Below are 13,177 nucleotides of genomic sequence, written 5' to 3'. Positions count from 1 at the left end.
TCATTTTTGACTTTTTAGATTTAATTTTGTAGTTTTTATTATGTTTATAAATTGTGATAATCCGGAACAGGCAAAAATAACTATGTATATAAACAAAAAATAACAAAAATAGTAAAATATATCACAAATGGATTTTTTCGTCTGTGACTTATAAACGAATTTTTCGCCTGTATGTTAAAGACAGATTTTTCTATTTGTAAATTACAGATGAATTGATGTATTGATTCGATTCTTGGCTCTGAACTTTGAGTTCTTGGATTAATTGAGTGGTTAATTCTGTGATTAACATGATCTTTGAATGGAAATTCAATTGATTAATAACAGAGGAACCTTTACCAATGGGAATTGGATTTGCTTCTCTGATCTGAATTAATTACCAGAATTAGGTGATTCTTAGGGATAAGTGAACTTAATTCTGCAATTCTATGGTTCTTATTCTTAATGCAACTTGAAATTGAACTTCACCTAAGGGATTAGGGTGGTTTAGTTGATTGTTAGGGTCAATGAGTTAAGGGATTAACTTTTGACTATTAAAATGTGAAACTGATTGTCAATTGACCAAGTACTTGAATGTTCAGAGGCATAGTTGAATTGGTATTGATATTCTGGTGAAATAAATTCCTAGCTATCCTTCATTCATATCTCATATCAACACAAAAATTCACTCTGTTTTACTGCAAGTTTAATTCTTTGTATTGTTCTGGTTTATTACTTTTACATGTTGCAAACTTTCCAAATTCGTATGACTCAACTAGTTATTGCTTTGTGAAGTGATAATTGCATTCCTAATTCCCTGTGGAGACGATACTTGGATCTTAAATTTACTCATTACTTGCTACAATTCCTAATGCACTTGCTAGTGTTAGAAATTGTACAATATTAGGGTTTTGGTTTCTCGTTTCTCTTTCTTGTATTCTTGATTACTCATGGGAATTTCATGATTTAGGGACGAAAGATCCGTGTGGGAAGCTAATCTATTGTTAATTTTGTAGTGGGTCTCCATTCTAAGGTAAGGGGGAGTAAATCCCAAACCCTAACTTCTCTTGGCTAGCTACAAATAGGGGTTCGTAACTATTTGGTTTACTATCTAAATGTAATTTGTAATAAAGGTTGTGAATAAATATGCTCTTGAAGGAATATTACATTTTAAATGCAAAAACATCATTTGGGAGTAGTTAGAATAATACCCAACCTTAGGATAGATGACTCTATAGCTATTATTGAGGAATGTGAGTGATGGTGTGTACGATTGGGCTGAGTCCGGAGGTGTCTGACCTCCGGCACATTGTATTGATTGTGTGATGTATGGTGATTTTTGTGTTGAATGAGTTAATTAGTGATTTGATGAATTGTTGAGTGTTGTGATGTTTAAAACATGATATATTTATGTTATTTGATAATTGGAATGCTAAATGAGCGAAGACTGGTTATAAATGCAAGTGTGTGAGAACATGTCATATTGAATGTTGTGGAAAATGAATATGGACTGTATGTCGTATGCTATGACTAAATGGGGGCATTGTGTGCCGTATAATTAAATGAAATGTTGAACTGAGTAATTGCAATACAGGTATCGTGGTATGACCCAAAGGACGTACTCATAATATGTGTTGTAACACACCAAGTATTTGATCGAAGACTTGCATATTATGACTCGTTGCTCTATAAAAGAGTGTGGAAAAGATTGAAAAATGTGGTGGTGAGTTTAGATAGCTACAGTGATACAACTGGGGGTATAGAGTCCGGATAAGATTTGGAAAATCTTGGGGAAATGAGGGTAGTGAATGCTTATGTGGATAGTGCACAATGATTTGCTGAAAATGAAAGCATTCATAAGCCACACACTCATTTCCTGACGAGACTCCTGACTATACCTTTGCTAGAAAGGGCTGGGTAAGCACACATGTACCTGTGTTGCTGCGGCTAACCAGCGGCTATCTAAATCGTGAAGTCCTCAAGGGATCCGAGGGGCATTGAATGTGAAAGTGAAAGTGTGATGTGCATAAATTAGTATAGAAATTGTACAGTCATACTATATGCATTGTAATATGTTGGTTGGTGTTGTTGCGGTATATGTGTTGTAATGCATCGACAGGTGCTATTAGGACACGTGTTGTGACATACTAATTGACGTGGTACGATACGTGTAGCATGGCGTGCGGATTAGTAGAAGGATAAATGATTAGCAATAATGAGTAAGATTAGTTGTTTGTTTTGTGTGTACTCCTTGTAATGATAACTTGGATGATTGAGTGTTATTGTTAATTTGATCTATGTTGATTGGTGTTTTGACACTGTATACGCATGTAAGTGTTTATTTATGTTAACCCTGAGATTTAGAGGGGCGGGAGATACTCACCCCTTACTAATATTTTCAGGAAATGGATGTGAAGCAATAAAGATGTGTAGCTATTCCAGATTCATAATCCGAGGATGTTGGAGGAAAGGCTGCTCTGTAAAGATTAGAATTGTCTGGAAAATTATACTAATTGTTCAAATTGTATCTTGGAATAACTAAATTGTGTAAATAATTTCATTGTCAAATTTTAGAATTTAAATATTCAAACAAATTTCGATTGTAAAGAACATTTTGGAATTATCCTTAGTGAAATTTTTAAATCTATATGTATTCGAAATGAAATTAATTTTTTATCCGCCATGAAATTTATTTATCTATTAAATTTAAGGTGTTACACCCCTCGCTCAAGTGAGAATAACAAAAATTTGAGAGGTTCCACAATTTGGTTTGCTCACCTAGGCGAGAATAGGGCTCGCTCAGGCGACGGTTAGCTCACTCAAGCGAGAGAGTGCAGGCCTGGAGGGGTATTTAAGGAACCTTAGCACAAAGAAACATTTATTTATCACAAGACAACCTTGCTCTCTCATTTTCTGTTTGTTCTCTAACCCTTTCCCTTAGAGAAAACTTTCTAAAGCCGAAATTCCTCGAGATCCAACTGAGAAGTGAGAACCTCTACCTAGTGCAGATCTAGGTAAGTTTTAGGGCTTGGTTTCCCTATTTCAACCCTTCTTTCTTTTGGTTTCTGTTCTCAAAGGTTCCTATTTTCTAATAGTGCGGAGATCTGAGCCTTTGAGCCTTATTTTTTTCTCTAGAACTCTCATGGACCTAGATCTAAAGGAACCCATTCTAGGTAAGGGGAGCTTACTTGAGTTGGCTTTGTTCGTTTAGTAAATATTAAGTGACTTATGTATTTAATTTTGTTTTAGCAAAGAATAAGTTATTATATGAGCAAACCTAGGTTAGAGCCCAGAGTATTATGGCTGAGTGGATCTCTCTGTTAGCTGATGAATGCTTGGAGTACTGTGAGAGAATTTGACATGTTGAAAAGCTGTTGATGTATGCCAAAAGGTTTTATTATGTTGTGAGCTATTTAGTTTATTATATATCTGTATATATATATATATATATATAACCACTCTCTCTGAGGTTTCCTATCCTCAGAATATAAATCTTTCCTAAGGGTTTCTTTATCAATAACAAAGTTATGAGACAATATCATAAGACACATTTAGGGAGGAGTATGTTGGAGATTGGATACTCTGATTTTCTTCTTCCTTATCGGTGGTTTGATAAACAGTTCTAGGGATTCTAGAGGAGGTGTCTAGTCCTTGAAGGTTTATATAAGAAGGTTCATGAGCAAAAGATCTGGGTATTTCAGATCTAAAAGTTTGAGATTTGGAGGAGAATGATCTCCTTGCAAATGCAAAATCGGATTGTCTGCTAAAAGCATCAATCCTAGAGGAGAATGAGTTTCTCCTATCATAGGTTATTTTGACTTTCCCAGAATTATCCTAAAAAATGTCTTGGATTTGAGGAGCGGGTCTGGGTACACAAGTTGTAGCTTTGTCCATAACCTATTTTTATAGGAGAGTAACCTTATTCCATTTGATGATTCTAGGTAAGGAGACATTAGCCTTTGTCATATCAGTTATAAACAAAGTAGTTTCATCTTTCTGAGGTTTAAGGAGGACTCTAGACGCACAAGAGATTATGACTTTGTACTGAATCCTATAGATTAATGCTGCGGGAATAGATCCCTCTTTCATGTCTAAACCATGAAAGAAAATATTAAGAAATAGAGAGTCCAGGATGTTAATATCCATTAAACTTAATGTCTTGTTAGGAAAACAGTTAAAATATATCGGACCTTAACCGAGACTGGTTTCAACTGTACCTATGAGAGAATCCTCGAACTTATTATGACGAATGTAACATCCTATATTTTGATTTAAATAAAATGAGGTTTGTTAAAGTATAATTGGAATAGATTTGGATAGAATTTATTTTTAAAAAAAAAAAAAAAAAGTGAACAGTAAAACCGCCTATGAACAGTGTCGATGAACAGTAAACCGCGTATAAACAGTGAAACTGCCTTTGTACAGTGACGATGACGTCATCAATGACATCAGCATGACGTCATGGCTGACGTCACATCCGCGTACAGTATGCGTACAATCCGTGTACAGTACGTGTGCACAGTGTTTCCGGCGCGAACAGTTACCGTGAAATTGGGATATTATGTTCAAATAGGGCATGATAAGGTATATTGAGGATGGTTGATATGATTTTATGATTTTGTGATATAAAATATACGAAGAGATGGATGTTTCATGTTTGAATATATTGTGTTTTATGTAAAAATGATGTGTATTGTGAATGTGCCATGGTTTGATGTATATGATGAAAAGTATGTGGAAATATAATGAAAAATATGTGTAAACATGATAAATGGCATATGTGAACATGTGAATATGCTCAAAAGAGTATGAGATGGAAAAAGATATGATGTAAATAGTTACAGAGATACACTGGGGAAGTGGAAGATGGAGACGATATGGGATATCTTGGGGAAATGCAGGGTGGTGAGTGACATTCGGGATTGTGCACGGAATATTGTGTTCGAATGCACCACATGGCCACACACTCATTTCTCGACTTGACTCCTGACCATTACCTTTGCTAAGGGGCCGTCTATTGCATGCGTTGTATCCGTATTGCATTGGGCCATCCGGCGACTATTTACATGAATGTGTAAGACCTCGAGATAGAGGCATCGGATAACTGTGGCCACAGGGCGCGGTAAGCGCGGATAAAAGTAAAAGAAATTGTGAATCTGTGTAATGTAATGCGCGTTGAGATGAGAATATGCTTTATATAACCTTGTGATATGTAATGCCATGATGTTTTCGTTAATCGTGATAAGATGTGTTTTGTGAAGAATGTATATGTTATGTATAAGTGGTAGGGTAGAGACTCACCCTTACACAACATTTTTCAGGAAACCAGGACGAATAGTACCAGGCTCACAGTGCATGGATGGATGAGAACTGCTATAGGACTTAGTTATTTTGAGTTATGTAATGAATATTTTCAGTTCTATAGCGTTCTTTTGAAAATGTTGTAAAACTACTATTCCTCTTTATTGCTGATGAAAACTTTAGAATCTTTGTTTTCCTAAAGTACTTATGAATTAATGAAATTTTACTCTATGAACCTTATATCATTTCAGTGTCTTTTCCTTATTAGAAAGTTTTGAAGGAAAATTTACTTTACCATATTAATTTTTATGAAAATTTATCATGTATTGAGGAAAGAAATATAAGGTGTTACAACGAACATCTCTAAAACACATTAAGACAACAACATCTATACCTATGTCTATTAATGGTTTGATAGCAACTTGAACACATCCTATATGGAGGTATTTGTATTTTCTTTTATGGTCATTAATCGAGTGTTTCGACAAGAGATGAAATTCTTCTCCTATGTCTTGTCCTTGGGGAATATTGTTTTCAACAGTTACGTCTAGCGTTTATACTAGAGAAGACAACCAACAACCATTTTGGAAAGAAAAATTCTTAGTTGGTCTTCCCAAATCTTTCGGAGATGTAGTTAGAAGGAAGCTCCAAAACCATTCTACCAATGGAGAAATACCTTATGATAGTCTTAGTTATGGCCAGCTTCATGCTATCATTACTCAATTAGCTCTGAAAACTTGTCAAGAAGAGAAACTTCAGAGACAATTAGCCGAGGAAAGGGCCATAAAAAAAAAGATTTAGGATCCTTTTGTGAACAATTTGGCCTACCTTCTTGCTCAACCAGAAAGAAAAAACAGGTTCCTAAGAGGGATGTCATAGAGCCCAATAGAAACCTTACAAAAAGAAATATAATAGAAAATCTTCTAAGAAAACTGGGGAAGATGCTATCCCCAAAAATATTCCCAAAAAACCCAGAACAAGTGTAACTTGTTACAATTGTGGTAAACCTGGTCCATCAGTAAATACTCTAGAGTCAAAAAGAAATTCAGTAACCTTAACCTTGATCCTTCCATAGAAGATCAAATCAATAACCTTCTCATCAAATCCTCTGAGGATGATTCTGTTAAAGAATCAAGTGAGGATATCAATCAAATTCAGTAAAATGATCAAATATCTTCCTCTGATAGTGATGAAACTCCAGAAATTAATGTTTTAACAAAAGAACAAGATCTTCTTTTTGAAGCCATTAATTCTATTCTTGATAATCAAGAAAGAAAAGACTTTCTTAGTAAATTTAAAGATGTTTTAGAAACAAGGCAAAAACCAAAAGAACATTTTACCATAAACAAGTTTGATATAACCAGTATTTTAAAATGATTAGTGATTAGTCTGCATTTTATTAGTTTTTTACTTGTCATTTTAATGTTTCTTAATAGAAAAAGTAAACATAGGAATTGTAAATAACATAAAAACATAATTTTGGTCAAATATCATAGGTTTCTTAATTTTTGGTTAATTTACATTGATTTACATAGATATAGTTTGCAATTTTGATCATTTGAATAATTGTGCAGGAGTTTCTAGACTTTTTCCATGGATTTTTAGCATTTGAGAAAGTTTGAGGTGAAAGTGATCACTTTGGAGTCCATAGTGAACACTATAGCAAGCTAGTTCTAGAAAGGTAGACCAGAGTAATCACTATGAACCCATAGTGACAACTCCAGAGAGGCCAAAAAGTACAAGGCTTGCGTGTAGCTACTATGGAACCATAGTAGACACTCTAGAGCAGCCAAAGTTATCACTCTGATGCCAAAGTGACAACTCCAGAGAGGTAAAAAACACAGGACTTACGCGTAAACACTACGGAGCGAGAGTAATCACTTTGGGGCATTGCGTGTTATCACTATGAAGCCAAAGTGACAACTCCAGAGAGGCCTAAATCACAGATCTTGTGCGTAACCACTATGGAGTGAGCGTAAATACTATGGAACGCTGCACATTATCACTATGAAACCATAGTTGTCACTTTGGGCAAAAATTTATGCACTATAAATAGGATTTGAGAAATTAGGGTACAGAGCTTTTTACATTTCCTTAGATTCTTTTGCCACTTTTGGAGCATTTTGCAGAGCTTACGATCCTTGGGTGACAGCCAAGGCTAATCTTAGGGTTTGATTTACAATTTCTCTTTATTTTCTTTTAATTCTTGCATTATGATGTTGATTTCCCTTTGTTTCCATCTTGAATTTGTAAGACTCATCCCTATGGAGGGCTAAACTTTCTTGTAATCCTTAGTGAGTTCATGGATTCTTGAATCCCTGGGTATGAATGTCAATATAATTCCCTTTTCTTCATGAATTTACATTTCCCAACTCTTTGAATTGAATTAATAGTTGAATGAGGTGGACATTGCTTAATTAACCCTAATTCGTTTTAATGAAATTCTTAACTTAGTTTGCTTAATCCTAAGTTAATTTCTAAGGTAGCGTTATCTTGGGGATGAGAGATTAGAGCCTATGTAAATTGCTTAATTTGTATGAGATATTAAGGTTAATTCTTGCTTTTTGAGTTACCCTAATTTAGAAGAAGAGGAAAAGTATTGAATCTTGAGAGGGATGAGGATAGAATTGCATGAACAAACTAAGGATTGCATATTTCATTAATTGGATTCATTAATTTCATCACTTGTCTTTACATTAAAATTGAAATTACACAAAACCCCCTTGTTTTAATTGTTTTTATAGTAAATATTCACAACATGTTCAATGTATGTTACAAACCAAAGTCGTTGGAGACAACATAGGTTTGCACCCTAGATACTACAAACTTTTTGCAAAACGAAATGAAAATTTATCGTTCATCAAATTGGCGCCGTTGCCGGGGACTTTGGTGTTAATTTTGCATTGAACCTGTTAGTTGCTCTGTTTTAGTGTTCTATTTTCAATTTTTCTGCATATTTTGTTCTGTTTTTGCTGCAAAATTCTGCAGAATTTGTGCTTGTGTGTTGCTTTTTTTTGTGTCATAGTTTGCAACTTCGTTCTGTTTTTGCTGTTTGGTGTTAATGCTTTAATTTACTGCACTTAGTTATTAAGTTTTCTGCATAATTGCCATATGAATTTTTCTACTATTTTTGCTGTTTCATTTAGTTTACTTCTTTCCATTGTTTATAGTTAATTTCTAGTGCATGACCAGATCGAATCCTGGAGACTTGTATCCACTTGATCCAGAGATTGATAGGACATTTCATAGTAGCATTAGAACACATAGGAATAGTTTTGAACATTTTGAGGAGTCTTCATCTCCTTCATCTATCTATTCATCACCTCATTCATTAGAATTTGAAACTGAAAAAATGGCTGACAATGAAAGAACATTAAAGGAACTGGCTGCAGCGAATGTAACATATCAAACTTTATGCATACAGTATCCTGACATTGATGCTCCCTTTGTACTAAAGACTGGACTAATACACTTGTTGCCAAGATTTCATGGCCTTGCAGGTGAGAATCCACACAAACACCTCAAGGAGTTCCACATTGTTTGTTCAACCATGAGGCCACAAGGTGTGCCTGAGAAGCATGTCAAATTAAAGGCTTTTCCGTTCTCTCTGATGGATGCAGCCAAGGATTGGCTTTACTATCTCTCTCCAGGATCCATTGCTAGTTGGGACAACTTGAAAAGACTTTTCCTGGAGAAATTTTTTCCAGCATCAAGAGCTGCGTCCATAAGAAAGGAAATATGTGGGATAAGGCAGCTTGAAAGAGAAACCCTTTATGAATATTGGGAAAGATTCAAGAGACTATGTGCTAGCTGCCCCCATCACCAAATTAGTGATCAATTGTTGATACCATACTTTTATGAGGGACTGCACCCTATGGACCGAAGCATGATAGATGCCGCAAGTAAAGGGGTGTTGGTTGACAAAACTCCGGTTGCAGCCTGTAACTTGATTGAGAACATGGCTGCCAACTATCAACAATTTGCAACAAGGAAAAATTCTTGTGTTACCAAAAATGTGAGTGAAGTACAAGTTACTGAATCTAGTAAGCTCGAACACAAACTTGATGAATTAGCATCCATGGTAAAGCAATTGGCTTCCATGCAAAAGAGTGCTGCTGCATCTTCACCTCCTCCACCATCCATCCCAGCCATGTTGTGTGGTGTTTGCTCAGCTACAGATCACTACACTGATAGCTGCCCCACACTACAAGAGTCTGACACTCTAGAAGGTAATCCTCAGGCTTATGCTGCAAATATTTACACTAATAAATTTCTTTTTCCAAATTCACAGCAACAACCCAATTGGGATCTATCTTCCAATAGATACAACCCAGGCTGGAGGAACCATCCAAATCTAAGATGAGGAAGCAATTCTCAACAACACAATCAGCAGCAAGGCACTCAATATCAAGCACATCATGCTGGCCCAAATAGATCCCATCAATCCCAACATCAACCATAACAAGCCCAGCACCATCATCAACCATCTTCTTCACAACCAAATGCATCCCAGAAAAATGAACCATCATTGGAGGAGCTCATGAAGCAATTGACCATGAACAACATCACTTTCCAGCAGAGAACCGAGGCTAGTATCAAAACTTTGGAGAATCAAATGGGACAGTTAGCCTCCTTTCTAAACCAGATGCAATCTCAAGGCTCAGGGAACCTCCCTGCACAAACTGTTGTGAATCCCAAAAATGTGAGTGCAATCACCCTGAGGTCTGGAAAAGTGATGCAAGAGCCCACAATGCCCAAAGAGAAGGAAGACTCAAGCTGTACTCCAACTACAGTTGGTCAAAATAGAGAGGAAATGACTCAAGAACAACCAGAACCTACTCCTACCCAACCAAAGGTAGCAGAAAATGTTGAAAGGCCAATTCCTCTACCATTCCCTCAGAGAGTTATTCAGCCAAGTAAAAAGATTGAAGAGGCTGAGAAAGAGATTTTTGAAACCTTCAGGAAGGTAGAGGTGAACATACCTCTACTAGATACAATCAAGCAAATACCCAAGTACGCCAAGTTCTTGAAAGACTTATGCACCCATAGGAGGCGTCTTAATGGTAATGAGAAGGTAAATATGGGTAGGAATGTTTCTGCACTCTTTGAAAAACAAAGATGCACAATGCTTGAGAAATGTAAGGACCCAGGAACATTCACTATCCCATGCATCATTGGTAATAATAAAATTGAGAATGCCGCTAGATTTAGGAGCATCTATAAATGTCATGCCTTTGTCCATTTTTACTTCACTGTCTCTTGGCCCTCTACAGCCTACAAGTGTGGTTATTCAGTTAGCTAACATAAGCATAACAAACCCAGCTGGGATTGTTGAAGATGTACTAGTCAGGGTGAATCATCTCATCTTCCCAGCCGACTTTTACATTTTGGACATGCAAGAGGGAGAGTCAATGAAGAGTGATGCACCAATCATATTGGGAAGACCATTCTTAAAGACCGCAAGAACGAAAATTGATGTACATGCCGGGACGCTTACCATGGAGTTTGGGGATAGCATTATGCGCTTCAACATACTTGATGCTATGAAGCATCCATCTGAAGAACATTCTGTCTTCCAAATTGATTTATTTGATGATTTGATAGATGAACAATTTTCAGAATTTTTAGAAACAGATTTTTCTTTTGATTTTACAAAATGTATTGATACTTCCATTTGTGAATATTGTAATAATTCTTCTATGTGTGACTCTTGTATTTCTGACTTTTTGAATGGGAATTCTGCAAATTCTAATATTGAAGAGATTGACAAATTAATAGGGGAAGAATGTGATGTTTTGAATTCAGCAAGTATAAGTGAATCTAACCCTTTTGATTTGAATGTTGCAGAGATTTCTTCTATTGAGAGTGCTAAACCACTTCCTTCTGTGGAGCAACCTCCAGCACTGGAGCTTAAACCTTTACCAAAACATCTGAAATATGCCTATCTAGAGGCAGATGAGAAGCTTCCAGTGATAATCTCCACCAAGCTGAATGTAGAACAAGAGGAGAAACTCCTAGAAGTGATTAGGAGGCACAAGAAAGCTATAGGCTGGACCCTTGCTGATATTCCTGGAATCAGCCCCTCTCTTTGTATGCATAGAATATTATTGGAGGAGGGTGCTAAGCCAGTAAGGCAGCCTCAGAGGAGGGTAAATCCCATTATTCTAGACGTGGTGAAGAAGGAGGTCACCAAGTTGCTGCAAGCTGGGATTATCTACCCTATATTAGACAGCACTTGGGTCAGCCTGGTCCAAGTGGTTCCAAAGAAATCTGGACTCACTGTGGTGAAGAATGAAAAAGATGAGTTGATACCCACCAGAGTCCAGAATAGTTGGAGAGTCTGCATAAACTACATAAGGCTTAACCAAGCAACCCAGAAGGATCACTTCCCATTGCCTTTCATTGATCAGATGTTGGAAAGGTTGGCTGGTAAGTCTCATTATTGTTTTCTTGATGGTTTTTCCAGTTATTTTCAAATTTGCATAGCACCTGAAGACTAGGAAGAAACCACTTTTACATGTCCTTTTGGCACTTTTGCCTATAAGAGAATGCCCTTTGGCTTGTGCAATGCTCCAGGGACATTTCAAAGATGCATACTTAGTATTTTTTTTTATTTAGTGGAGCATTGCATAGAAATCTTCATGGACGATTTCACTGTGTATGGCCCATCTTTTTCTGCATGTTTGAATAATTTGGAAAAAGTATTGAAAAAATGCATTGATACTAACCTTGTGCGTAATTTTGAAAAATGTCATTTCATGGTAAAGCAAGGTGTAGTATTAGGCCATATCATTTCTGAAAAGGGAATTGAAGTAGATCCTGCAAAACTTGATGTTATTGCACAACTGCCTTACCCCTCTTGTGTTCGAGAGGTCTGTGGTTTTCTTGGCCATGCAGGGTTCTACAGGAGATTCATTAAGAACTTCTCCAAAATTGCCATTCCCCTGTCTAAGCTTTTGCAAAAGGAGGCTGAGTTCAATTTTGATGAAAAGTGAAAAGAAGCGTTTAATATGCTTAAGGAAGCCCTAACCACCACACCCATCCTCCAACCTCCAGATTGGACCACACCATTTGAATTAATATGTGATGCATCCAATTTTGTAGTGGGGGCTGCATTGACACAGCGGGTTGGTAAGTTTCTTCATATCATTTATTATGCTTCTAGAACTTTGGATTCAGCACAATGTAATTATACCACAACTGAAAAAGAATTGTTGGCCATAGTTTTTGCACTGGACAAATTTAGATCATATCTATTAGGGTCAAAAGTTGTGGTTTTTACTGATCATTCTGCCTTGAAGTATTTGCTGAAAAAGACAGATTCTAAGCCTAGGCTTATAAGGTGGATGCTTTTACTTCAAGAATTTGATTTGGAGATCAAGGATAGAAGTGGAACCCAGAATTTGGTAGCCGACCACCTGAGCAGGATAGAGGGAGTTCTAGACCCTATTCCAATTTTAGATGATTTTCCTGATGAACAACTCTTAGAGTTGTATGTTTCACAGGTACCCTAGTATACTGATATTGTTAACTTTCTTGTTGCAGGAGTTTTTCCAGCAGGTGCACCAAAAGCTAAAAAGGATAGGATAAGGAGTGATGCCAAACATTACGTTTGGGATGACCCTTATTTATGGAAATTCTGCAGTGACCAAGTCATCAGAAGGTACGTGCCTGATGAAGAAATTCCATCCATACTGCAGTTTTGTCATGCCTCAGCTGTAGGAGGTCATCAAGGACCTCAAAGGACAGCAAGAAAGGTACTAGATGCAAGGCTATATTGGCCATCTATTTTTAAGGACTCATGACAAGCATATTCTACCTGTGAGAGATGCCAAAGAGTGGGAGGAGTAATTATATGGAGACAGGAGATGCCCCAACAGCCCATCCTCTATTGTGACAT

General features: G+C 36.6%; 1 protein-coding gene across 1 annotated transcript; it reads left to right on the top strand.

Annotated features, from left to right (window-relative positions):
* Nucleotides 1-10,027: 10,027 nt before the first annotated feature.
* Nucleotides 10,028-11,770, top strand: LOC113855110 (protein TonB-like). The gene is made up of 3 exons (XM_027486595.1): nucleotides 10,028-10,193; nucleotides 11,125-11,426; nucleotides 11,744-11,770. Exons 1-3 carry the CDS (start codon nucleotides 10,028-10,030, stop codon nucleotides 11,768-11,770), a joined length of 495 nt encoding a protein of 164 aa, XP_027342396.1.
* Nucleotides 11,771-13,177: the final 1,407 nt, after the last annotated feature.

Source organism: Abrus precatorius, unplaced genomic scaffold (genome assembly GCF_003935025.1).
Source record: "Abrus precatorius isolate BTA unplaced genomic scaffold, Abrus_2018 Scaffold1, whole genome shotgun sequence".
Lineage (NCBI taxonomy): Eukaryota > Viridiplantae > Streptophyta > Magnoliopsida > Fabales > Fabaceae > Abrus > Abrus precatorius.
This window is presented reverse-complemented; position numbering and strand designations above follow the sequence as displayed.